General features: G+C 47.3%; 1 protein-coding gene across 1 annotated transcript in view; it reads left to right on the top strand.

Annotated features, from left to right (window-relative positions):
* XRRA1 (X-ray radiation resistance associated 1) overlaps positions 1-13,368 on the top strand; it is a 77,084-nt gene that overhangs the window by 9,044 nt on the left and 54,672 nt on the right. Inside the window, exons 4-6 of the mRNA XM_056115870.1 lie at positions 2,413-2,597; positions 6,478-6,549; positions 9,412-9,484. Coding sequence (XP_055971845.1) covers positions 2,413-2,597; positions 6,478-6,549; positions 9,412-9,484 — 330 coding nt within the window. The remainder of the gene's footprint in view (positions 1-2,412; positions 2,598-6,477; positions 6,550-9,411; positions 9,485-13,368) is intronic.

Below are 13,368 nucleotides of genomic sequence, written 5' to 3'. Positions count from 1 at the left end.
AGGTTCTGGATTGGTTCCTGGATCAGAAAGAGGACATCAAAGAGAAAATTGGAGAAATTCAATGATGGCTGTACATGAATTACAGCTATTGTAGGGTATTCATTTCTCTTTCAGATCATCATGTTAGCATTCTATAAGATGCTAACATTAAGGAAACTGGGTGAAGGCTATAGAATAACTGTACTTCTCCTCCTCCTCCTCCTCCTCCTCCTCCTCCTCCTCCTCTTCCTCCTCCTCCTTCTCCTCCTTCTTCTTCTTCTTATTATTATTCTCACTGTCACTGTCCTCCTGTTGTTCATCGATTTGCTCAAGCGGGCCCAGTAATGTCTCCATTGTGACAATTGTTACTGTGTTTGGCATAGCGAATACATCACAGATAGCTTGCCAGGCTTTGCTGTGCAGGCAAGATACTCTTGGTAGCTTGCTGGGCTCTCCAAGAGGTGCGGAGGAATTGAACTCTGGTCAGCCATGTTGGCTGCTTGCAAGGCAAACATCATTATTATTATTATCTGGAAGCCTAAAATTATCTCAAGAAGCTATAGTGAGGAATAAAAAGCCCCGGGTACTAATGGCATCTTCCTACTAACAGCCCACCCCATCACACTGTGCCCTTGAATCTGGTCCTCCAGACCTTTGCTGACCTGACTCTTCCCATCGGCAGCTCTGGTTTGACACTCTCCTCACAACACCCCCATCATCTCCTGGCACACACTGGACCTTCCTTTCTTATTAGGAGTTTGGATACCAACTCCAGCTGGTGCCTCCGGGATCCTGGACTGGAGGACAGAGGGGAACCAATGTCCATGTCTCTCGAGTGTTGGACCCAGACCGGAAATGGGAAGTGACTCACAGAGAGCAGATTTTAATCCGAGAAGCAGGAGGAGGTCAACCAGCACTCGCTCCTGAGGCAGGACCAGTGGGTCGTGCAGGCAGGGGCTAGGAGCAGGCTGGTTCCCATGACTCTGGCCTGCATGGTGCCAGCCCTTCATCCCTTTGCATACTTTGTGGGCTGTTTTCTGTTCCTCCCCAGTCTGATTTTTTTGTTTGGTTGGTTTTTGGACCACATCTGGCATTGCTCAGGGATTACTCCTAGCTCTGCACTCAGGGATCACTCCTGGCTCTATGCTCAGAAATCACTGCTGGAATCACTTGGGGGACCATAAGGGATGTCCGGGATTAAACCTGGATGGGCCACATGCAAGACAAATGCCCTACCCACTGTACTATCACTTTGGAACCAGACTGTTTTTTTTTTCTATTCACTAATGACTTTTCAATTTATTAGTTCTAGTTCATATCCTAAGCGGGCAGCTACCCTCTCTGGGCATCCACAGGCCCCCTTATACTATTGAATCCCTATGAGTCAAGGCTTCAGTCTTGCCCCTCCTGGGATCTCCAACTCCCAGCACAGAGTATATTCTCAGGAAATATATGATTGCATGGTTGTGGACAGGGATTGAGGCTTGAAGTTTTGTCAGCAACACTCAACATGTGGCAAGCTCTGTGCAGGCCTTGATGAAAGGATCAGGTAACCAACACCCACTCTCATGGAGCTTTCCCCTCAGACAGCAAGACACAACCAGCAAAGGAGCATAAAATCCCATTACAGATTGTAGTGGGTGCCTTGCACTGCATTGCCAACGTAGGAGAAAGCAGATTCTAGAACACTGAGCTCGTGTTTTTTTATGTGGGCTTCCTGGTAAACCTAATATTCTTTTGTGCTTCCACGTATTTTCTCATTCTTGTAACAGTGAACATGCGTTTTAAAAATAGAATTATTTTCTGACCCTGAACTACAACACAGCTTTTCTTTCTATAATGATTAAATCCAGGCTGAGAGGTCTGAGAAGACAGACCCTGTTGAGTTGATGTGGCCCTTCCTCGGGAGGTGACAGAGGGGGACTAACAAGCTGACACAGGAAAGAAGGGTCCTCACTGTGGACAGGAGCAGGGAAGGAAGGCTTCATCGAAGAACAGGAGATGGGGCTGGAGCGATAGCACAGCGTGTAGGGCATTTGCCTTGCATGTGGCCAATCCGGGTCCAATTCCCAGCATCCCATATGGTGCACCTAGCACCACCAGGAGTGATTCCTGAGTGCAGAGCCAGGAGTAACCCTTGAGCATTGCCGGGTGTGACCCAAAAAGCAAAATAAACAAACAAAAAACCCCACAAAGAACAGGAGATACAGATACATCTTAAGTGATCCCAGTTCAAATATGGGAACAAGAACAAGCACAGAGGAAATCATCAGTCTGTTCTCTCTGGGTCTTCCGTTTTCATTTGTACGTGTGGGCAGAAACACAGCAGCACCATGGAGCATGTGCGGGAGCCAGGAGCAGGGGTCGAGGGTTATGGAGAGTTTGCTGTAACTGAAGGAGTTTTGTCCCTTCTCACTCTTCTCTCCTCAACAGGCCGAGGACACTGGGTCGTGGCTCGGAAGTGCAACATCAAAAAGAAGTCCAAGCATGTGCTTGAAGCACCAGCGGAAGAGCAGGAGAGCCGGAAGGTTTCTTTTGAGACCTTAGGAAAGAAAGGGGCTCGATGGGAAAGCGGAGGGGAGAGTCCAGAGCATCGGGTCCTGGATCGAGATTTTCTGGTGAGAAGCCTTGTCTGTCGGTGCTGTGATTGGTGGCGGCAGCTGGTGCTTGTCCTTGGGTGGGAGGCGGAGGATAAGGACTTGCTGTATTCTCTCTCACCCAGCTCAGATTCTGAGAGCTGGCAGGTTCAATATAGTCATGGACGATATACAGCCAAAGTTTACCCTGTAAAACTTTTTCTTTTTTTTTTATTATTATTGAATCACTGTGAGATGCAGTTACAAGCTTTCATGTTTGAGTTTCAATCATGCAATGATCAAACACCCATCCCTCTACAAGTGCACATTCTCCACCACCAATGTCCCTAGTATCCCCGACCCCCACTCCTTTCCAACCCATCCCCTGCCTCCATGGCAGACAATTTCCCCTATGCTCTCTCTCTACTTTGGGGCATTATGGTCTGCAATACAGATACTGAGAACTTAGCACATTTGGTTCTTTCAGCACGCATGTCCCATCCCGAACAATTCCTCCAACCATCATTGACTGATCCCTTCTTGATTCCAGCTGCCTTTTCCCCCAGCTCATGAGGCAGGCTTCCAACGATGGGGCAATATTCCTGGCCCTTGTGTCTACTTTCATTGAGCATTCATCTCATATTATGTTATTTTTATATTCCTCAAATGAGTGCAGTCCTTCTATGTCTGTCCTTCTCTTTCTGACTCAGTAAAACTTTCTTTACATCTGTCTGTGTGTTGGGTTTTCTCATCCTACTTTGTTGCTGCCATTATGCAGATGGGAAAACTGAGGAATCCACAGGTGATTTGCTTTGACCAAAGGCTGAGTTTGTAATTAGAACCCTGATATTCTCAGAATTAGAACTAATCAGGTTTCGGGGGCTAGAGTGATAGCACAGCAGGTAGGGCATTTGCCTTGGACATGGCCAACCCAGGTTCGATTTCCAGCATCCCATATGATCCGCCAAGCACCATCAGGAGTAATTCCTGAAAGTAAAATAAGGAGTAACTCCTGAACATCGCCAGGTGTGACCCAAAAAGGAAAAAAAAAAAAGAACTAAATCAGGTTTGGAATTCTGATGCACTGACCCTAGAACCTGTTTTTACATTACACCAGGCAAGACCTCTTAGCTGCGTTGAGGGGCAAAGGAGTAGGCTGAAGGGGAACCATGCGTTGCAAAGTCCACTTGAGCCCTAACTCGAATCCAGAGATTTCTGCTGTTGTCTGGGGAGATTTCCAGGAGAGGAGGATTGGGAAAGTTCCTCACTCCCTGACCTTTGTCCTTTGGCTTTCGTGTTTGGCTGGAAACCCAGGGATCCGACTGCATAGAGCCCTGCTCCTGAGGAAGCTTCACGAAGAACACTAGAGGAACTGTCCTGGAGGCCTCCGGTCATTTCCCATCTTCTCAGCGACTGTGCAAGGAAAGACACATTTTATGAACCAATGTTTCTAAGGAAAAGTCGCTGTAGCCCTACTTTCCCAGGCTTGCTTATGGTTCCAGGAGATGGTGTCTGAGAGAACAGAGGTTGTGCCTCTCATCTGGAGTCATTGGTATAAGCTTTTCTCCCAGCTTCCTGTCTACTTTCTCTCTTCAAGAAGTTCATGTCTGGGGTTGAGGAAAATGGAAATATAGTTGGGAGGAGAGGCAGAAAGGCTTTGCACAAGGCCCTCCCTTTCCCTTCTTCCAACAGCAGGTTGTGTTAGTAGAGGTGACGTGTTACCCAGCCTGGATACAGCAAGAGTTTCTCAGAGCAGCTAGAACCTTACTGGCCTGTTGCATCAGAATATTTTGCTGGCCCGTTGTATTGGAATGTTTTGCTGGCAACTCATGTTGACCTACTGCACAATCCCTTACTCCAAATCCCCTGGCCTCTTTTCTAATGTTTGTTGTGCATTCTCTGTGATGGCATTGACTCTGTACACACTTGCCAAGCCAGGGACTTGGGGTGATCCTTCACACTTGCGTCTCCCTCACCACCCCCATCACTGCCGTCATTACCAAGCCAGAGTAAGTAGTTGTCAAATCTATCTTCTCGTCTCCATTGTCATCACCTTAATCTAAGCTGTCATTATTGTTTACTTACTCATTTCAGTGACTTTCTAACTAGCTTCAATTAGCTAGGTAGCTTTTATTTCATATAAAAAAAAGAAGCCAAAGGCATTTGTATTTTAGACGAGCCTAACTTACTGATTTAATGATATCATCCAAAGCCTAGGTCCCTCCTGAGAAGTTCCATTTTTCTGAAGCTTCTGTCTTCATTGTATTAACTTGTTCTCTTTGGGCTGGTTGGCTGCATGAGCCCGAGATGGCTGCAGAAGCTCCAGTCATCACATATGGTATCCATAGTCATAAAGGGATTATCATAATATATGTCTATTTATAAAAATAAGATCTGTGACCAGACCTATATCCCAAGTCCAAAATCAGTGGTGAGAGTAACTTGACCTCTAAGACCTGTCCTTGGAACAAGGATTTGAGGATAATCGAAGCTTCTCTTTTTGAGGGTGGCTTGAAGAACTCTTACCAACATTGGGATTCTTTGACAGGGAAGTAGAGACGTGATTCTAAGAACATTAGCTAACAATGGCTGGTCCACTGGGGTCTTCCTTCTCTCTCTCATCTTCTCATCCTTTCTATGTGTAGTTATTGTCTCTAGAGGTTTTTATAAAATTGTAAATATCAGCTGGCTACTTGGCTTTCTGTGTGAGTTCTGTTAAGACATGACTATTTCTGCCTTTTCATCATTATCTTCCCAGTGCATTGTTGTATGTTTTAAGCATGATAGGAACTATTAATAAATGACTGACAGGGAAAAAACATGGAGATTTGATTAAATATAAATGGAAGCCCCAAGGTGGAGATTTTTGTCTTTTTCATTAAGTGGTGAGTAGGAGTAGAGTAATATATTATAGTCAAAATAATGCAGGATTTAGTGGTTGTGGATTTATGTTCAAAACATGGGTAGGTCACTGCCTATGGGTTTGAAGGCATTAGGAGATTACCTCTCCTAATCTTTCCTTATTTCCTCTATCTCTCTCTCACTCTCTCTTCTTTCTCTTTCTCTCAGCTTTTGGACCACACTGGAAGTTCTAATGGCTTATTCTTCTCATGGCTTAATCTTGGCTTTGTACTTAGGGATCACTCCTGGCAGTGCTTGGGGCACCAAATGGGATACCAAGGATCAAACCCAGGTTGGCTGTGCGCAAGGCAAATGCACTACCCACTGTACTATCGCTCTGGCCCCTATCTTTTCTCATTTCAAAAGAGCAGAAGGGCAGGGAGAAAGCGCAGGGCTCAGTAGCACATGCCTTGCATTCATGTGCAAGTACCCAAGTTTGATCTCCAGCACCATGTGACTCTCTGAGCACCTCCAGGTATGACTCTAATAGCCCCAGTGGTGCTGAACCCAAGCATTGAACTGGCAGGCCTGGCTGACTCAAGTATAACCAGAAGCCACTCGTTGGCCCACTTGAGCATTGCTTGGGAAAGCCTCCACTATAAAAGAATAAATAGATAAATAGGGTGACAATCATATTCATGTCACAGGGTTTAGTTAGTTGGAAGTAGAAGACAGTTTGTTGCTGTACTTTACACATTATATAGCCCATAAATTCTACTCGGTGAGACAATGACCCAAAAACTGAGTAAATGTGACAATGGTATATTACCCAATAAGAGGAAGGGTAGCTCATTCAACAAAAGGATGGATTCTACCCCAAAACACTACTATCCCCATCTTACAATTTGGGAAATGGAGAGGCAGGTGGCAGAGACTGCAGCTTATTTCTGAGAAATTCCAGAGTCCCCAGGACAGATTTCCTCTGGCCTTGGCCAACTTCCTCAGCAGGGCGTCACTGGGTGACTCAACCAGCCATATGGGCTTTGTTGCATGTTGAGCCTGACTCTGTCCTGTGTTCCAGCTGAAGCATCACTGTGTCACGAAGCCTTCAGATCTGTGCACCATCAACGTGAGTGGGCTGAAGTTTTCCAAGGTAAGCCCAGCCCGCAGGGGTGAGACTAGGGTGAGCCAGACCTGTGGGTGCACCCAATAGTATCCACTGCAGTGCTGAAGTCTTTGGGGACTGGAAATCTGGTTGGAAGTGAGACATAGATGGTCAGATAAGGACTCACTAGGCGGAAACAATATGGGGACACCAAGTTATGTGTTACTTAGGGCGTTGCTGTTGTCTGCATGAGGTAGGAAGTAAGGAAAGTGACCTCATGAAACTGGGTTTGACTCCACCATAGAATTGTATTGGGACATGATTATTCGTACGATGAAGAGGTCCTATCAGAAGAGCCTTGAGGAGAAACTTGTTTCAGCTGGAGTGACGTGATTCTCCCCTTGTAGACACCGTGCCTCATGAGATGAATTGTGGTTCTTTGTGGAGACTACAAGATAGCTCAGAGTCAGATTTCTGACCCTCCACTTAGCGAATGTAAATGCAGGGTATTATGTCATAAAACTTGGTTCTGTGGCCTTCCATGGCTTCTGAAGGCAAACTTTGTCTCAGCCGGTCCCAGGGAGTTCTGAGCCCCGCATGGTCATAAATACGGTCAAGCCCTCTGCTTCCTAACTGCCTGCCTCACTGCACTTAGCATTCATATTTTCCAAATTGAATTAGGTGGGGATGGTAACTCAATTTACTCAGTTCCTTAGGAAGGCTTTCAGCTGGGGGCGGAGAGTTCCTCCAGAACAGACCAGGATGCTGATGATCCCCAGGGTTATTAATGTATAGTTCACATGTCATTGTGAGACAAAGCAGACCCTGGCAGGGGGCTCTCTCAGTGCAACTTTGGAGGACTCCAGCCAGACCTCAGTGTCTCCTTCCCCTGCACCCCCAGCTAGGGACTGAATGAATTCTTCCCTTACTCGCCAGTTGACCCTCTCCTCCCTCCACACATCTTTGTAGCCCCATGGGATTCTTTCCTATTCACTGGAGGACCCAGTGGCATCACTCACACCCACACCCCTCTAGAGTATCTTGTCTAAAAGGGTGGAAACGGCGATAGACAGGAGACAGACTTGTATTTCCATAGTCAAGGGCAGGCTGGGCTAGCTCAAGCAGTGATGGAGGGAAGAATGAGAGTACTGAGCACTAACCCAGCCAACGGGCCCCTCATGCACCCTTACACCCAGGAAAGACGCCTTCACAGGCGGGCTTAGCTTAGCTGAGCCCCAGTACCTAAGATCCCACGCTATTTAGCTGAGCCCCAAATACTGAGTTTTCATGCTGCTCTTTCTCCTCTAAGCAGTTGCTGAATATGAAGAGGTTGAAGGAATACTTAAAGACATGTGTAGAATGTAGATCAAGGTTAGGTCTTCATTGTATGAAAAAGGGGGCTCAGTCACCAGAGGCAGCACATTTTGGGGGCAGTGGCACTCAGGTTGGGAGGGGTGAGTACCTTGAGGTCTATATGGCTTATCTCTGGCCTCAAGAACTTAATTGCTTCTGATTGAAGAAGTCCTTTGGAGAAAAGATGGCTTCTTACACAAGAAATAAAAGACTCAAACCATAAAGAGAGTATCTGTAGAATTTAGTAAAAGGTGTTCGTGTAAGGTACCAAATCTAAATGTGAAGCTGCAGGCCTGGGGAAATGATTGCAACTGAGATAGCTAAAAGGAATCAGGACCCACAACGCGTTGAAGAGTTCTCCCAAACTAATTCATAGAAAAGAATAAATAAACCGATACACATATGTCAGATCATAGATGAGAAACCCAAAGGGCGAATAAGTTTAGGAAGGCTTGTTCAGCATCACAAGGAATAAGGAAAGATAGAAATGCAATGATTGTACAGCCATCAGATGAAAAATGGAGGGTTTTTTTTTTATAATGCTTTTTGCGAGGGGGACCTGAGTTATAGTTCAACGGGTAGTGTGTTTGCATTACACGTGGCCGACCCAGGTTTGATCCCAGTCATTCCATATGGTCCCCGAGCACTGCCAGGAGTAATTTCTGTGTGCAGAGCCAGTAGTAACCCCTGAGCATTGCTGGGTGTGACAGAGTGATAAATAAAAATAATGCTTTTTGCAAGAATTTGAAGTAATAAGAATAATTACCCATGGCATTGGGGCTGTCAGTTGGCTTAGCTATTTGAGAGAAGGAGAGGTGCTTTGCCTTCAGCCCAGCAGTGGGTGTCATTAGAGAAGGGAGGAGCAGGTGTATATAAGAATGCCCACAGCATCCTTATTCGGAATAACTGAAAACTTGGAAACAGATGAAACGTGCATCCAAAGGAACCAGTAACTTGCGGTATATGCAAGCGATGGGATACTGTGCGGCAATTCACAGCAAGTGGCGCTACATATGTCACAGTAACTAGGTCTCAGAGGCCAGTGTGGAGTGAAAAGGGCAGGCTGCCGAATGCTATCTCCAGAATGATTGCCTCTGACGAAAAGGTTAACATAGGCAAATTACCTGCGATTTATGGGTATGCACATGTGTATATATTCAGGTACAAAACAGGCCTGAGAACCGCCATCGCTAACTCAGGACAGATGTTATCTGGGGAGAGGGCAAAGGATGATGGGGAAGGAGTAGGCAGTTTTGTTACCTTTAAGGGATCATGTTTTATTTCTCAGAAATATTTGAAGCAAAGAGAGTGAAATGTGCTGGTTTGTTCAAGCTGCAGAGGGTCCCGCCCAGTTTCACTCACTCTGCTTTTCTGTCCATTTAAATTCGTGTGTAGCAAACAGGGAGCAGAAAAGCCCTTTCAGCGAGCGGCTACTCTGGCACTCAGGGTGTGTCCTGGGTCGTGGGGGTCTTGGATCCTGACTGCACTTCTGGACCCTCTGCAACTAACCTGCCTAGTTTTTGTTTGCTTGCTTGCTTTTGAAACGTCTTCCCACAGGCTAAGGAAAAGGATTTCAAGCATTTTCAGTCTGTGATTTACATCAATGCCTCTGAAAACCACCTGCCTCTAGGTAAGCTTTTTCTTCCTTCTCCCGGTCCCCCTGGCTAGGGCTTGTCCACCCTTGGCTGACCCCACATCTTTCTTTTGTTGTGCGCTGGCCACAGTTCCAGCCCAGAGCTGGCACGACCTAATTAGAACATTTCTCGGTGAGCTGCTGCCTCTATAAATGGAGATAATTCCCTTCCTTTCTTCCTCCCCAAAGCAGGAAGCCTTGTAGGCTCAGATGAGATAGGTATATAAAAATGCTGCTAAGCCCTTAAGAGCTCCGGGCCCAGCGGAGACCCTTCCTGTGTAGCCCGCGAATCCACAGCGACCCCTGCTGGGCATTGGGACTGTGCGCAGGCGTGGCTTTCTCCCTGGGCTGCTGTTGGTTGGAGGGAGAGCCGGGCAAGGCAAGAGTCACCGCTGGATGCCTACTGTAAAGACAGTGAGAGAGGGAAAAATCCACACAGGGGCTGGAGCGATAGCAGGTAGGGCGTTTGTCTTGCACGCGGCCGACCCTGGTTCGATTCCCAGAATCCCATATGGTCTCCTGAGCACCGCCAGGAGTAATTCCTGAGTGCAGAGCCAGAAATAACCCCTGTGCATCGCCGGGTGTGACCCAAAAAGGAAAAAAACAATCCACACAAACAAAAAAATGAATTTCAGCTAGGGCCAGAATGCCAGGAGAAACCTCAGAGGAGAGAGGGGCCTAAGCTGAGGTGGTGTGATACAGAAGTGAGAAGGTGAAAAAGCAGCTGAGGCCCATGATGCTGGTGTGGAGTGGTGGGTCCCAGCAGGGAAGAGAGGGTAGCAAGGACTCAATGATCAGGGGCTCCTAGTGACCTGAGCAAATGTCCTGCAAATGGAGAGCCCGAGGGCTTCTAAAGAGAGGTTCAGTGGCAGCTGTGGGGCGGGGGGTTAGGAGAAAGGAAGATGGAGAGAATTTCTGGGCATTTCTGCATTTCTGGGCAGTGTTTTGGTTCCTCCAGGGGAGAAGTGAGGCTGAACTAAGCCTGGCACTAAATGGAAATCGTTGGACTTGTGGGGGTGCGGAGAAGGGGAGAGACCAAGGCATTCCCGGGTGGGAAGGCTGCGTTAGTTCCAGAAAGAGGGTGAGGTGAATGTGAATGTGAGTCTTTGTAGAGGGGGTTGTGACCTGTGTGGCTGGGTTGCTGCCCTGCAGGAAGTAGTAAGAAGGTCGGTCTGGGGCATGGGTTTGAAGGACAAGGTCTCAGCCTCGCTGCTCACTGAAACAGCGTCACGATGCAATGTTCTGCCTGATAGTGTTGACGAGAATGAGAAGGATTTATGTTGGTCCGTGTTGGCAGAGCGAGGACCCAGCACAGGCGTGATGAAGCAGTGCGGTATCTCTGGAAGGCAATTGGCGAGTCTCTAGAAGAATCATTGCCTTTGATTTGCTAGTTCCACTTTCGGGAACATAATCTCCAGGCATGCAGTTGTACAGGAGTATTTGTTGGAAATATCCTGATAGCTCTCACCAACAGTCTTTTTGTTAAGCTCGACTCAATATTTTGATTGACGGGGAGATTCAATGATAGTTCAGCGGTTAAGGTGCAACGTTTAGCATGCTCCTGATGGAGATTCGCATCCCACATGGTCTCCCAAACACTGCCAAGCACAGTCCTGGAGGTTCCCAGACCCCGCCAGGGGACGGGTCTGGAGGCCCCAGCACTGCAGGGCCCAAGCAGCATTGCTTTCTGGGCTCAGTTGCCTGAGAATTGCCCGCGGGGGCACTAGCCCACTCAAGGACTGCTTGGGAGGCTCAAAAGTCATAAGTAAACTGTGGGCCAGAGCCATAGTACAGTGGGTAAGGCATCTGCCTGGCATGCAGCCTCCCTGGGTTCGATACTCAGCATCTCTTATGGTCCTCTGAGCCCACCAGGAGTGATCCCTGAGCACAGAGCCAGGAGTGAGCCCTGAGCACTGCCAGGTACAGCCTAAAAATCAGAAAGAAAAAAAGAAGAAGTTCGCATGCAAAAACCTTCTGGTTCACAAGACCGTCAGGTACGGTGCATGACACCCTATTCATTGAGAGGCGCTAAGATACCCCACCCCAGCTGCACACACTGGTACTTCCTTCACAGCTGAGCCTTCCCAGAAGAGCAATGGCCAGAGGTCAGCTCAGGTCAAGACAGACTCACTGTGAGGATGCAGAAGCCATCTGATTTAGAAACCTTTTACGCCAGGGTCAGAGAGATGCTCAGATGGGCTGGAGCATATGCTTGGCATGCAGAAGTCCCGGATTCTATCCTCAGCACCACATGATGCCCTGAGCACCACTAAGTGCCCCCCCACACACACACACACTGGGTTTAGCTCCTTTCAAAAAAGAAAATCTCATTCCTCCTAAGAGTATCTTGTAACATGCTAATAATGGTTTCTAGAGTTCTTGCAAACAATGTGTTCAATTGAAAGAGGCAGCACAAAGAGGGGAGCCCCAAATTCTGGTTCCCTCCTCTCAGATGTAGAGTTCATTTATTGAATCCTGGTTAAGATAGAATTTGTCCACATGGATTTATTTTTACCACAAGTAATATTGCCTAGTAACCTCACATCATTTGTCTTAGGTTCCCAGGAAAAGAGGGACAGAAAGTTTCTCCAAGGGTAAATTAGTGTGAAGATGTAGAAAAGTGTTATTTGAAGAATAGTTGACTGGGGCTGGAGCAGTAGCACAGAGGGTAGGGTGTTTGTCTTGCACGCGGCCAACCCGGGTTCGATTCCCAGCATCCCATATGGTTCCCCCGAGCACCATTAGGAGTAATTCCTGAGTGCAGAACCAGGAGTAACCCCTGTGCATAGCCAGGGGTGACCCAAAAAGAAAAGCAAAAAGAAGAGAATAATTGACTGACCTGGGTTTGATCCTCGGCATCCCATATGGTCCACCAAGCAGTGCCAGGAATAATTCCTGAGCACAGAGCCAGGAGTAACCCCTGAGCATCGCTGGGTGTGGCCCCCAAACAAAACAAAACAAAACAGAAAGAATAATCGAATGGCAGTCAGTAAGGCTTTGGTTAAACAAGAGATGCCTGTGTTATAGAACATAGTTCAGACATCATGACTATCTATATGATTTTGGTTTTGGTTTGGGGGCATCTCCACCAAGCATTACTCAGGGACTACTCCCAGCTCAGTGCTTGGGATGGGGTGGGGGGGGGGGGCGTTTCACCGGGGTTTGAAACCTACAGCTCTGATAGGCAAAGCATCTGTGCCAGCCGTTGGAGCCGTCTTCCTGATGCAATTCTGTGTTTGGAATTGGGACGGTTTGTGAGAGTCCTCCCCGGCAGTGCTGGAGGGGCCTGGTAGTGCCAGGATTGAGGCTGGGCTCTGCATTCCAAAGACATGCTCCAGCCCTTTGAGCTACCTTCCCAGCCCCCTCAGATTGTCTTAAGGCATACAGTTAAGGGGAAAAGCAAATCACAATGTGTGTGGTGTGATTCCTTTGTTTAAAAAAAAAAAAAACCTCGAGCATTACACATGTGACTTTCTAATTTTTTTTAATTTCTGGGCCGCATCCAGCAGTGCTCAGGACTTACTCCTGATTCTGTGCTCAGGGATCATTCCTAGCAATGCTGGGGGACCATATGTAATGATTGAACACAGCTTGATTGAATGCGAGGCAAACTCTTCAGCCCTCTATACTATCGTTCCAGCCCCTAGCAACTTTTAATAGTTACCTCAGAAGAATAAATATTAATAGGATTTTTTTTTGGAGAGGTAGTTTGTTTTGTTATTTGATTTTGGTGTCACACCTAGTGGTGCTAGGGCTTAGTCCTGGCTCATTGTTCAGGGATCACTCCTGATAGGCTCGAGGGGGCAAATAGGGTACTGGGGATTAAACCCAGGTTGGCTTTGTGCAAGGCAAGTGCCCTACCTACTCTACTATCACTCCAG

Source organism: Sorex fumeus, unplaced genomic scaffold (genome assembly GCF_029834395.1).
Source record: "Sorex fumeus unplaced genomic scaffold, SorFum_2.1 ptg000030l, whole genome shotgun sequence".
Taxonomy (NCBI): domain Eukaryota; kingdom Metazoa; phylum Chordata; class Mammalia; order Eulipotyphla; family Soricidae; genus Sorex; species Sorex fumeus.
This window is presented reverse-complemented; position numbering and strand designations above follow the sequence as displayed.